This window comes from Colletotrichum aenigma (assembly GCF_013390185.1).
Source record: "Colletotrichum aenigma strain Cg56 chromosome Unknown KSG_Cg56_contig05, whole genome shotgun sequence".
NCBI classification, from domain to species: Eukaryota; Fungi; Ascomycota; class Sordariomycetes; order Glomerellales; family Glomerellaceae; genus Colletotrichum; species Colletotrichum aenigma.
The window spans coordinates 1,670,354-1,683,555 of NW_023500911.1; the positions used below are offsets into that span (position 1 = coordinate 1,670,354).

A 13,202-nucleotide genomic window follows, 5' to 3' on the forward strand; every position below is an offset into this window, starting at 1 on the left:
TTTTTGAGTTCCATTTCTCCAGGTCTCGTATGGTTGTGATTGCTTTTGCGCGGACTGATACGCAATTGATGCATCACGTTCATGGGTTGCCTGTTTCGTAAAGGCGTACGGCTTAGAACACCAATTGGTCGTTGGCGATGGTCGAGTCATAGCGCCCCCCGGAAAGCCCCAAAAAGCGGACGGCGTGGAAAATGAGCTGGCCCCATAAGACGATGGCCGGCGGCGAATAGTTGATAGAACAATAATAATACTGGTGCTTGGCCTGAGACCTTCGCTTCAGCGAGTGGATCATACAGCGGCAGTACAACCTCGGGTGCTGATGGCGGGCTATCGTCGTCAACTTACACACCGCCAAACTTTCCACCTGGGTTGTGTCGAAGCTTTCATTACGTATCAGTGATGATGACGCTCTATGTTTTCTCAACAAAGAAGCCTGGACTGAGAAGCAATCCGCTGTCCGCAGCTTGCGAAAGCAAGCGAAAGCAAGGACGAAATGATGCTACAGTCTGGATTGAAGTCATCGGATTTTACCATCATCTGCCGAAGCTGCACGGAGCGCGTCGCGGTGATGGCGGGCACATAACTTTCATGGAGGGACCTGGGGCAACACCCGGAAAACGAAAGTTGTCCGAGACCGAGGTCGACCCGTCTTATGCTTGACACTCATGAAGGCGGGCTGGCCCCGCACGGGGTGCTCCGGCGATTGGGACAGCGTTCGAGCCGGGATTGCGGACCGGAGGCTATTGGATGCCGCGACCGAAAGTCAACGGCCATTGACTACTCTCGACCCCCCACTACACTTTGATCTTTCACAAAAATCCCTTTTTCAATGAGCAAAGGAGACTCGGAAACTATGAACGGAAGGAGCTTCAGAATGTCATCCCGGGCGAGCTGAGTGTCCTGAACTCAGCTTGCGGCTGCCTATGGAAGCGGAGACGATGGTGTAACATAGCAAAGGCATCCCTGGTACGAAATCGGCATATCGATGCAAAACCTCACCTGTAATACTCCTAAGGCTAGAATTCGACGAATGACAAACAACGTATAGATACTTGCGAATTGCCAATGGTGGCTGCGGACCACGGGAACCGCGTACATCGCCGGCTTTCCTCTCGTCTTTAGTACGTACCCGGAGTAACACTGAGCCGGCCACCATCCGTCAAGACGCAGTTACCATTACAGTATGCGCCAGCTCGTGAAGCCAAATACAGTAGGGGTCCCATGATGTCTTCCGGGCGACCTGCTCTCTCGGCAGGTATTTGATCCAAGGGAAAGGCTCCCTCGATTGTCGGATCTGTGCCTTGAATCAAGCTCGTCGTAAGGTCAGTCGGGAACACTGATTAAGTTAGCAATTTCGACCAGAGATATTTCTTTTTGGGTGGAAACTTACATCCTGGGCAGAGTACATTGGCTCGGATCCTGTACGGCAACAAATATGTCGCCAGAACCTTCAACATCATCGTAGTTGCCGACTTACTAGTGCCGTAGGCAAATCCAGCAGTGATCTTTCTGTTGAAGCTGCCAATACTGCTGGTTGCAATGACCTGGCTCCTTCCACCCTGATAATTAGACCGATTGCCTTTGTCCAACAGTCCCAAGAACGATATGGCTGTGTAGAATACAGCAGTGCAGTTGACGTGGTACGTGTTGGTGAATTCCTCCATGGGGATCTCCAAGAGAGCGTCTTGAACTTGCACAATCGAGGCGTCCGGAGGCACGTTTCCGGAAGACCCAGCAATACCTGAATTGGCAACGAGCAGGTTGATAAACCCGACATCTTTTTCAATCATCGCCACTGCGTCCTTGAGGCTCTGGCGGTCTGTCACATCGCATTGGATCGGTACAACGTTGTCACAGCCCTGCCATAAGTCAGCGGGCATTGGACTATTGGCGATCATCGGTACGCACAATTTCTTTCGCAGCATCATCCAGCACCTTTCTTCTTCTGCCGAGTATGTAGACTTTCTTTGCGCCGTTTTCTGCCAACGCTCGTGTCATATAAAGTCTTAGCCCCGCAGGAATTGTGATTAGCCATCCGAGTAATAACAGAGCCATGCTTGCGGACATACCACTGCCTCCGCCTGTTACAACAGCCACAATCCCTCGAATATCAAAAAGACTGCCTGATTTGTAGGACTGAGACATGGTGTACATGCACGAGTTTGGGCCAGGGTCGTGAGATTCGATGCGAAAAGACGGTTAGATAGTTGGATTGAATATGGGGACTTATGAAGAAGTGAGGAAATCGGCAGTCTACCATGTGAAATGGGTTGATGACATGACGTTGTTTTATCACTAAAATGCCTAGAATATCTCATGATCTCTTTTCTACGTTGGTAGTCCTTGTTCGCGGTGGCCTGCCAAATGCGGTCCGCGCGACCCCCACACGACTACTGCAGGCGTAGTCGACCGAGGGCAAATGGAGGCTAGCTTCCCATATCCATCAAGCTTGACATATACCAAATGGCCTCCCATAGAAATCTCTCAAGTAAAGTCAAAGGAAGGTTATCGCGACCCTCTCAGTTATGCAAGCGCGGGGTTGTGGGTGTTCTGGCGAACTCCGGGGGCTCGGGCCGGGACTGGGGCCAGCTCCGCTGTGCGCATCGGAGGAACCTGTCAAGGAAGGAAAATGACAGTTTCCCAGGCCTTACATTTCGCTGGTTAAGTTTCCTCTCAAAATACAAGCAAAGAAACCGAAAATGGAAGATAGGTGTGCTCCTTGACGCTAACAACTGTTTTCATGTGTTCATCCATTTCTAAGCTGACGCTCTATCTGTACTCCGTCGCAGGCAAGAAGAAGTAATTGAGAACGAATCGAATATAGTTAAGGGATCAATGAGATCGAAAACAAGATCGAAAACAATGTGAATTTATTCATGTTAACCGTCTTTGACGCTTGTGCCCCTACGAATATCTAACCCGACCAAAACTCCTCGCATTGATAGACCTCTCCAGCCCCAGCCGATAACCCGCATCAGCAGTGCCACCTCCTAGTTTAGTGACGTCCGGTTTCGAGCGACGTCGGAGAAGAAGCTTAAAGCGAGCGTATGTACAGGAGCAACCGATTAACACATGCAATCTGTCTTCAGTACCTCTGCGCTAAAAGAATGCACACTCTGTCGCGGTACCACCTTAAGCGACGGGGGGCAGGGCCAGGTTCGCGGGGATCCTTCCGGCGGAACCACCGGCCACATTCTTTGCGGGTACGTTCTGCTGCGATCCCTTGGCGGCCATCTTGTAGGCCTGTACATCCGCGTCCGCCTTACTGCGAGGTTGTCAGCACTTCTCTCGTACGCTTCGGCTTACGTGAGTATCTTACGGGTTGATGATCATGACCATGCCGAGTTGGCAGTGCATGCCCTGGGCGCAGTACAGGAGCATTGGCTCGGTGTTCTCAACCTGAACGTTGAAGGTTCCGATAGGAGAGCCATCGGTGACACCCGGGATGAAGCCGCTGTGAACAGCGTTGGGCTGCATATCCCCAAGAGGCAGGCATGGTGCCTGAACGTTCGCAGCCTGGGTGACGGTGTGGTTGTTGGGCCAGAACTGGAACTGAACGATGTCGCCGGGCTGAGCTCTCACGATCTCAGGGTAGAAGAGCAACGACTTCTCACGAGTCGGGCTACCGACGAGGACTGGGATGACCTTGGGAGTAGGTCCGGGAGGAGCACCCGCGGGAGGCATGGGAGCAGGAGCAGGTGGTGCCTGGCGCTCTGCAACAGGGTTAGCTCGGAGTCATAGCACATTGACCTCATAACTTCGTCTGCTTACCCTCAATGGCAGCAGCCATGGACGCGCCGATGATGGCGGAGAAGTAGACGGCGAACGTATTGAACTTCATGGTGACAGACGGAGACCCGTGGGCTGGATGTTAATTACTAGAGACGTTGATTCGATATCGCAACAAGAACGCTAATAATCCCACACAACAGCAGGAGGTTGGAGGAGGGCCTTGTGATATTTAAGCTACTACTCCTTTGCACTGCAGAATCTAAAACGAATCGCACTCGCAGGAAAGCATCGCTCCTGCACCCGCTGACTAGAACGAAGCTTTTCTCTCTTAACCTTCCGCACTGGGCCAAATTCTCCCCATCATGAGACCGACTAAGCCCTTCAAAACGGACGGACATTCATCTTTTTTCTCGGTTTGCTGCCGCGATCAACAGGGGTAGCAAGTGAAGCTTGGGGCTCCCGAGAGATGGGATGACCGAACTGCCCAATAGGACGTGCTGAGTACCTCAAACGTGCCTTGTTTCGTTTCTTCGGCCACACTCCCTACCGAACTGGCTTTCTGCTTAGAAATGAAGAAGAATATGCAGAGATGCTGCTTAAACATGCGGTGGGAGGGGCGGCACTTCGCTCTTTCGGAATGGAGGGGGAGCCGGCCAGTCAACAATCTGTCTTGCTGTGTCAGGGTGGCCCGAGATTGGACGACAAGCGCAAGGGGCGAAGCTGCGGGGGGTAGCTTATCCTCGCTCACCGGCCGCGGGCTTGCAGGAGTTAGCCATTTTGACTATAGAGTAGAGTTATGACCGGATGAAACGGTTGCGGAGTCGTTTCGAACACTCACGATGCGTTGGCCGCCTTCTGGCTCCATCACGACTTTCCGTGGTGGGGGATCTCCGAGCGTCGAGGAGCATAGGGGAGCGGGAGATCGGCACAAAGGGCATATTAACCTGCACATCTTATGGCATTGCAGCTCCCGGAAGATACTTCCCACGCGCGCGGGAGACCAAATTGGTCTTGACGTCAACTGAGTTCTTGGGCTGAAAGCGGGAAATGGTTCGATGTATTTTAGGGTCGTGCGCACGTCTTGATCGTGTCAAAATCACGATTGTATTACCATATGCGATCACTTCAATCTAGTGAGCCTGATCTATTCTATCCAACATGTACGCCATCTAATTGCAATATCCGGTAACTTGGAACAACCCTGTTCCAAAAGCCGATGCCCTATTATTTCTCCGTATCTCCGTCTGTTTGGCTTTTTACATCCGTCTCCGGCTTGTTCTCTTTGACGCTCTTCCACTCGAAAAACCCAATTCCGAGGACTGTTAAACATCCGAGAACGGTCGCAATGAGAAACACGTTTTGTAGTGCCCTGTTGTACGACTCAATGATGCCGTCCACCGAATCGGGGTAGGTCTTGCGCATAGAGTCCACCAGCCCCGATGCTCCGGCGTTGATGACCACGGCCGGATTTACGTTGGGGACGTTTCGGCGGAGCTCGGCGACGAGTCGCGAGCTGAAGATGTTTTGCGCAACGGCCAGGAACACAGTACCGCCCAGGCTCTGGAGGAACACCAAGACCGAAGTAGCGAGGGCGATGTCGCGCCCCTTGAACACGGTTTGCGCGGCAATGATGCACTGCTGCCCTCCCAGACCCACTCCCAGACCCACTCCCAATCCCATTAGGACGAGTGAAGCAGCCCTGAGGCAGATGTTAGCACTTTGGGCAGACTGAATCGGAAAACGTAACAGGCCATACCAGAACGCCGTGTCAGTGTTGACGGTAAACGAATAGATCAAGCCACCAGCCACGGAGGAAATGACAGATGACGCGATGATTTGCGGCACGTAGTAGCCAATTTGACTCGTCTAATGATTTATCAGCATGAAGTGTCAACGTCGTCAAAACGGCGGAGGGACGTACCAAGATCCCGGACACAATTGTCGCCACAGACATCGAGGCTGATGATGCGAGCAGGTCGATGCCACTCTTGTAGGCTGAGTGGTTCTTGACGGCCTGCAACCAGATCGGGATGTAGTAGACATCGATAAACAGAAGAGAGAACAAGATTAAGATCGTCCAGCATGAAGCGATCATGGTTCGCTGAGACATAATGCGAAGAGGAACCGTTGCCTTGTCGCCTTCGCGATATTGGACGAAGCCCCACAAAAGAAAACAGACCGCGAAGATGCACCAGCAGAGGATGATGCGCCAGTTGCTCCATGCGTACTCGGTTCCGCCCCACTGTAGAGCCAGTAGAAGACAGATGACCCATGGAATGAGGAGCAGTGTTCCGACAAGGTCAAAGTTGTCCATGAACTCTTTGAAGCCTCTTGGTTCTTTCTTTGCCTGTTCGGGAAGCCTCAGAAAGAGGCGAATCACAGCGAAAGTTACACCTCCCAAGGGGAGATTGATCCAAAAGCACCATCCTGCCACAAGTCAGCAAACAGAAAATCATCCAAATGATAGCAGCCAAGATCGTACTCCAGGTAGCCTTGTCAACGAAGACGCCGCCGAGGGTCGGCGCGATGACCTGAGAGACTCCGGCAGCGGCATCAATCGCGGCGGTGAAAGTGGGCCGCTTATGAAGCGGTACACTCTTGGTAATGATCTAGATCCTTGTCAGCCGGTGTCTGCGGCGGCCGTTGGCGCTCCCGAAACCTACAATTAAAGCCCCGGTCATCAGGCCGGCCGCACCCACTCCGGAAACCGCTCGTCCGACGATGAGAACGACGGAATTCGGGGCCGCGGCACACACCACTGACCCCACCTCGAAGATGGCCAGCCCGATCAGGAAGATCCACTTGATGCTGCACTCGGCATAGAGCTTTCCGAAGAGGAGCTGAAAGGAACATTGTGTGAAGAGGTAGGCCGACCCGTACCACGCTACGTCGGACAGCGAATTGAACTCTGAAGTGATTTTAGGAATGGCAGTAGCCAAGATTGAGCGGTCCTATGAGAGACGAGGTGTCGGTAAATAGATAGCAGTAAAATTTGCTTGGCTGTCGAGATCTTACTAGGCCAAAGCAGAGAATAGCAAGAAATAGACCAATCGAGATCGCCGTAAGGGCCGGGCCGCTGGGATAGACTTCGATTATTTCGTCTTGGCTTTGGGCACCCTGTTCCGACTCCGGTATATCCGTTTTCTCTGAGGGTGTCCTCAGTGCTGGTGTAGCGTTGACCGGCCTGGTGTGATGTCACTCGTGAGCAGGTGTTCCGCTGCCGAGCCGCTAAGGACGTCCGCAAACTTACATGGTTTCGGCGGAATATGCCCCGGAAGACGCCATTCGAATGAATACCTATTATCGTTTGCGCTGGTGTTCAAATATGGGAATTTAGATGTTCGATATCTAACACTAGGTTGCCTGTGCTTTTCGAGTATTTGTACTACTCTCGGCCATCTCGAAAAACAATCCCATCTTCTTGTATTGGTCCTCATGTATGAACATTCTGACTGCCCTCGACATCGGTCCGTACGGGAAATAGCCCGTCAGCAAGTGTTGGTAATTAGTGGGCTAATCCGAGACCCGATCCCACGAGATCTCCAGGGACTTTGGTCTGCTTCTACCCTTTGAGCCCAGCCACATCCAATTTGTGGAGGTCTGCTCAATTTTCGCTTCAGCCTCGACAGGCAGCAGGTCTCTAATTGTTGCAGCAAAGGAGGTCACGTCCGAAGGCGCTCATGCAAATTGGTGGAAGATGCTGCCTAGCGCTGACCCTTGTCCCGCCAAAATGGCTCCCTAGCCGGGGTTAACACGGGCGAAAGTGGGAATTTGCGTGTCCATCGGCGGTCGGGTGGTAAGTTAACACCCGACTCCGTATTCGCATATCATCATCTGCCCAATCAGATGCTGCCATTGTCGACCGATCTTCGACATACGGGACTTAAGACTGACACCGGTCCCCGGCCTTTGACAGCCTTCGTCCGTTCCCAGCTACGCCGTCATCCGCGACATTTCTGCGATTTTGCCATTGCTTGTGATATGCCATTTTGAGCGCCAAATTCACAGAGCACACGCCATAATTGTTGTTCCATCGGCTTGAAGATGACAAATGTTTCTCCAGAAGAGGAGGGCAGTAGCCCGGAGTTCATTGCGAACGCCAAAAAGCTCCGAGCTTGCAGCAATTGTGCGCGCCTCAAGATCAGATGCAGGTGGCCACCGGCGACGGAGCATGGTGAACCAACCGATTGCACAAGGTAGGGAGAGATTGCGGACTCCATTCTGGGCACTCCAAGAATGACTTGCAGAGAGCTAATACAAGCTAGATGTTCCCGGATGAACATCCGCTGTCGGGTGCCGGAACCAGTACCCAGAAAGAAACGGGGAAAGTCAAGGTAGGATCTTTTTTGATGTTCTTCTGGACACTTCTCCAGTGCCGAACTGAGATATTATTGTGTCTTCTGGCATTGAATATCAGCTGCGTTGATCATCTGTGTTTCCTTGGCGCTGACAGCTCACCCTAGTCGAGTCACAGAACTAGAGAAGAAAATCGATGGCCTGGTCAACCTTTTCCAGAATCAACGACAGGCCAAGCAACATGGAGCTGAAACTCTTACTCCCGCTACCAGTTCATCGACTTATGAAGAAAACCAGCTGCGAGGACTACTGCCTTGCACCGGGCTGCCCATGCCTCAACCTGATACTGAAGCATCCTCCAACGCCGTCACCCCTGACCCTCACAGCACCCAACAAACCCCAGATGTCGGTCCTTCGAATACCTTGCAGTTGGTCCCTGGACTCTCCCTCACCATGGATCAAGCCGAAGAATTCCTCAACATCTACCGCACTCGCATGGTCCCACACTTTCCCTTCATACCTATCCACGTGAATGTGACGGCGCGGGAACTCCACTCCCAAAAGAGATTTCTTTTCTGGTGCATCATGCAGGCTCTCATTCCTCAGGAAGCCCCTGTCCAGAAGGCGGTAGATGACTGGATCAGGCACCATGCAGCAGTGCATATTATCGTGAACAGGGAGAGGAAGCTTGAGCTGCTGCAGGGCCTGTTGATCTACATTGCCTGCTATGCTTGGTTGGTTCATCCCTTCTCAGTCTTGCCCAGTTGAGGTTGCTAACCTTCGTCTTCACGTTCAGGGGTGACATCCACATCCACTTGGGCATGAGTGCCAACGGTCTTCTACAACTTGCCATAGGCATGGTCTCAGACATGAGCATCAACACTCTTGCTGGGCCACTAGCCTGGATGCCCAAGACCATGTTATCGGATGCATGGGCTGTTATCAGCAAAGGAAAACACTTCGAAACCCCAAAACAGACTCTCGAAGAGCAGAGAGCGGTCTTGGGAGGCTATTTCATTGCATCTAGGTATGAGGCTCAGTTCTAGCCCCATCTCGCTCCGAATCAATGCTGATCTAGTGATCCATAGCGTGGCCATGTCAATGCGAAGAAGCCCCCAAGTACAATGGTCAGCATATATGGCGCGATGTTGCAGAACTATCCGCGAAGCAGGGGAGTTCGCAACAGACTCGAGCTTAATTGCCTTCGTCCGCATGCAACACATAACCGATCGTCTCAGATCTTTGTTCCCTATCTATGACAGAGACGAGGACACGCCTGCCCCATTCTTTAAGGAGCACTACAGCGCAATATTCTCGTCCGTACGGAAGGAGATGGAGGACCTTCAGAAAGAGGAGCCTGCTATAAACAAAGATAATCGTAAGTGCTCTTTCTCTAATGCAGGCAACATCTGCTTACCTGATTCCTCCGCGCAGCGCTTGTTTGGTGTCACTATTTGACCCTCGCAGTCAGACTCTACGAGCCTGCACTGGGTATGCGGCCAATGAGCCCAGCAGATACAGCGTCGCCGACCGAGCCGTATAGCCGAACTGACGCCCTCTGGAAATGCCTTGAATGTGTTCAGGCCGCCATGGATGCTTTAATGTCCATACCCGCAGAGATATATGCATACCTGCCCTTCACCCTGGTCTCCAGTACCGCCTTCGTAATGATGGCAGCGAACCGGCTTCTTTTGGAAGACGGCAGCCCCGACTGGGACGTTACTATCGCTCGGCAAAAGATTCCACACGCGGAAAACGCACAACGAATGGCGGACAGATTTGAAGAGGCGGATAACGTTGCCCTCGTTGTCGGCCAGAAGAGGCGTCTGTTCGAAGACCAGACGTCTAGATGGGCGAATTACGCCTACCGTGCGCGATGGATGAAGAACTGGTACTTGAGCAAAGTGTCTCCTCCACAGCGGGAACCGTCTGCCGAACAACAACCCAACAACGCGGAGGGTTCAGCGAACGACCCGAGCATGTCTTGGGTGGATGATGTCACCATGGACAAGATGTTTTGGGGACAGATGATTGTGGATGGATTTGGTCAGATGCCTTATGATTTCCAGTTTGGCAACGACTCGATGCAGACCTTGCAGGGCATCATGTGGCAGGATGGGATGAGCACGACTGAGACGATGGCCATAGCGAACATGATACCCCAGTAGTATTTCGTTACAATGCGATGTTACATGAGTTCAAGCTCGCACGTGAGATCTATGAAATTATTATTGACAGATATATCAACCGTGAACGAGGTCCACTAAAAGTGTAGACGACTTTGACATATTGTCCTTTGTCGGCTTATAGCCAACGCTAACTCACCAAAGTTGTTCATCCCGCACCATTTGTTGCAAATTCGCCGAACTTTCAGGAACTTCAGCCTTTAGCTCCATCGCTTCCATCACTCTACCACAGTTCACAAGATGTTTAGCCAACTTGACACGAGTCAGCAACGCGGTACTTGAATACCGTAACTTATCACCCCCTGTCGCTTTGCTCTGGGCATAGTCTGTCGCCTCAACTGCCTTCTTCAAGCATTCAATGCCAGAATACGTGTTGCCTGATGTCTCATGGAACTTTGCCATAAAGCTTATCGTCCTGCCGTACAGCCTCAATGACCAGCTATCCCAACTCTGTAAAGGACCGTTGTTGTTTGCCGCAGCTAAACGAGAGAGATGGCGATGGCACAGGGCCAAGAAGTCGGGTGACTTGTGATTCATCAGTAGGGAAGTTGCGACCACACGACTATGCTCGACGCGAGTAACTTCAAAGCTGTTGGTTCGGAATGTAGAGCTCGCCTCGTCAAGCAGAGCCTCGTAGCTTCCCAGAAGGTTAGACCAGCTCTGTACACGTCTCTCATCATCGTACCAATTCATCGCTTCAACAGTAGCCTCAATGCTGTGCAAGTCGATACGCCCTCGCAGACCGACATATTCATCCATGATCAAGGTTCGAAGTCGCTTCATGTGGTCCAACAGATCCTCGCGGCATGAAGCCGCAATATTGGACATGAACTGGGCAATCTGGTGGATAGGGTGGCCCCGTTGTTTGATACCCAGCATTTCCGAGACAAGTTGCAGATAGGACTGAAGTATGCCGTGATCAGTGAGTAGATGGAGGATTTCTAGAAGCAACATGCGGAAGGTTGCTATGGGCTCTTGGGTGAGAATGTCTTCAATGCCTTGGAAGGCTTCATGGAATATATTCCCGCCGCGCTTAAAATCTTTGATGTCGAAGAAATATGCCCCGAGTCGTGCCAGAGCTTTAAAGTGACGCCCCGGGATGGGAAGATAGTTGAACCTTGCGCGTCGATGCCACTCGGGGTCCCGACGAGAAGCGCCTTGTATCAAGTCGTGCAAGTTGAGGAGAAGCCCATGTGACAGGCGATCGTTCTCGGTCCCATGTACAACACAAGTTGATGGTATGGGGAATGGACAGTTCTCTTGCCTCCCAGCGTATCCTCGACCCAAGAGCGGGCCAAGGCGTCTGCGCCGTGGTCTTTGGCATGGAATCTCGCCTTCGACCATTTCCACCCTGTCACCACTCAGCTGACTTTGTCGAAGCCCCTCAGAGTTGTACTTCCGCCACTTCCACTTCATGAACTGCCGCTTGTACATAGGCCAGTTCCGGGTAAATCCACAGTTTAGAGGACACGTACGTTGCCAAGAAGAGGTACTGGTGGTGCATGATGCCCACAATCTTTCTTAGAGGCTTGTTCTCTTTCAGATACAAGCGCTGTAGGATGTCCTTCTTTGCATCCCAGTCCTGGCCGGGACGAGGCCTGGGTAGCTTCTGTGCGCCAAGTGACATTTTCAAGCTTAAAGAATCCGTGCTTGTGTCGTTGAGTGCAAGCGGTAGTCGATTTGGTACTCATTGGCTGGGTGACCACGTTCCGGAAAGTCAGTTGTCGTGCGCCGTCTTGTTCGTAGTCGAGTATTAACGAGTATGCAACAATCACGCATAATCCCCGATATATTCAAACAATTTGTAAAATATCAAAAGATCGATGATTTTCAGATAAATGTAGCAGAAGATCGTTGAATTTGTACTCCGGACGTAGGCCCGGTGTTACTGAGTCAATAGAGCGCTTGGTTGCTCATAGCTGTTTCTAAAGTAGAAATTCTACCCCACGAGTCTGTCTGGTGACACGTCTGAAGATTTCCGTTTTTGGCGGGCTGATAATCCTTCAGCTGCATGGACCTTTTATCCACTGGTCGGCATGAAATACAGTCTGTTGCACTAACAGCGTCCGCCCCCCCTTTTGTTCCCCCACTTATGTAAAAACATAAAAAGAAGCTAATTTTACGCTATAACGCGTATTATTCTATATCGTACGCAAAACGCGCTAAATCTATTACTAATACTATAATTACTATTAATTACTATAGTTATAGTAGTATTTAAATATATAACTATATAATAAAAATATAAAAATATATTTAATATCTCTATAGTAATTAATTTATTCATAGAGATATTATTAACTTAGTTAGTTATTTTATTTTTATACTAAGTAAATAGTAAAAAAGTATATTTTATTTTTATAAAGGATTAAAATAATATTTATAAAAAAATAGAAAAAAAGATTTATTACATAATTTTATATATCTATTTAATATATATTTTATATAGCTTTAAATAATATAAAAATATATTAAGAGGTTTAATATAAGTTTTTTAGAGTAAATAGCTTTAGTAGTTAATAAAAACAATAACTCTCTTAATGATTTAGCTTGTTTATAATTAAAAGTTTATTATTACATAGATTATATTTAGTTATCAATTATTAATTATTTATTATTAGTTAGTATTTATTTAACTAACTTAGATTTATAATAAAGTTAGTTTATTATTACCTATATTCTTCCCTTTTTAAATATATTAAGAAATAATATAGATGTATTATTAACATTGTAATAAGAAGTTATAAATATATTATTTATAAATTAAAGAGTTCAATAAAAAGTTAAATAAAATAAAATTAAATCTAATTAAAATAAGAGTATTAACAAAAATAAAAGAATTTAAACTAGATCTTCTATAATAGATCTTCTTTTTATTTCTTTTATATTATTATTATTTTTTAATAAAAGAATATTTTAAAGATTTTTATAATAATAAGAAAGCTCTATATATATTTTCTTTATAATATAAATTTAAAAACTACTAAA

The 13,202-nt window shown here is 49.3% G+C and overlaps 4 protein-coding genes across 4 annotated transcripts; 1 reads left to right on the plus strand and 3 right to left on the minus strand.

The window, feature by feature from the left end:
• Window positions 1-1,118: 1,118 nt before the first annotated feature.
• On the minus strand, window positions 1,119-2,145 carry SAT3-3 (Short-chain dehydrogenase/reductase SAT3; the record flags this gene model as incomplete). Its single annotated transcript, XM_037323369.1, has 4 exons — window positions 1,119-1,336; window positions 1,391-1,859; window positions 1,909-1,979; window positions 2,070-2,145. The coding sequence occupies 4 exons, from the start codon at window positions 2,143-2,145 to the stop codon at window positions 1,119-1,121; spliced, it is 834 nt and encodes a 277-aa protein (XP_037178679.1).
• A 987-nt stretch (window positions 2,146-3,132) lies between these two features.
• CGCA056_v008122 (Extracellular serine-rich protein) lies at window positions 3,133-3,841 on the minus strand (the record flags this gene model as incomplete). Its single annotated transcript, XM_037323370.1, has 3 exons — window positions 3,133-3,265; window positions 3,320-3,713; window positions 3,772-3,841. The coding sequence occupies 3 exons, from the start codon at window positions 3,839-3,841 to the stop codon at window positions 3,133-3,135; spliced, it is 597 nt and encodes a 198-aa protein (XP_037178680.1).
• A 1,115-nt stretch (window positions 3,842-4,956) lies between these two features.
• Window positions 4,957-7,017, minus strand: aflT-5 (Efflux pump aflT; the record flags this gene model as incomplete). The annotated part of the gene is made up of 7 exons (XM_037323371.1): window positions 4,957-5,431; window positions 5,489-5,598; window positions 5,654-6,159; window positions 6,215-6,341; window positions 6,396-6,683; window positions 6,748-6,916; window positions 6,983-7,017. 7 exons carry the CDS (start codon window positions 7,015-7,017, stop codon window positions 4,957-4,959), a joined length of 1,710 nt encoding a protein of 569 aa, XP_037178681.1.
• A 1,464-nt stretch (window positions 7,018-8,481) lies between these two features.
• Window positions 8,482-10,196, plus strand: WAR1-2 (Transcriptional regulator WAR1; the record flags this gene model as incomplete). Its single annotated transcript, XM_037323372.1, has 4 exons — window positions 8,482-8,762; window positions 8,825-9,055; window positions 9,117-9,406; window positions 9,463-10,196. The coding sequence occupies 4 exons, from the start codon at window positions 8,482-8,484 to the stop codon at window positions 10,194-10,196; spliced, it is 1,536 nt and encodes a 511-aa protein (XP_037178682.1).
• Window positions 10,197-13,202: the final 3,006 nt, after the last annotated feature.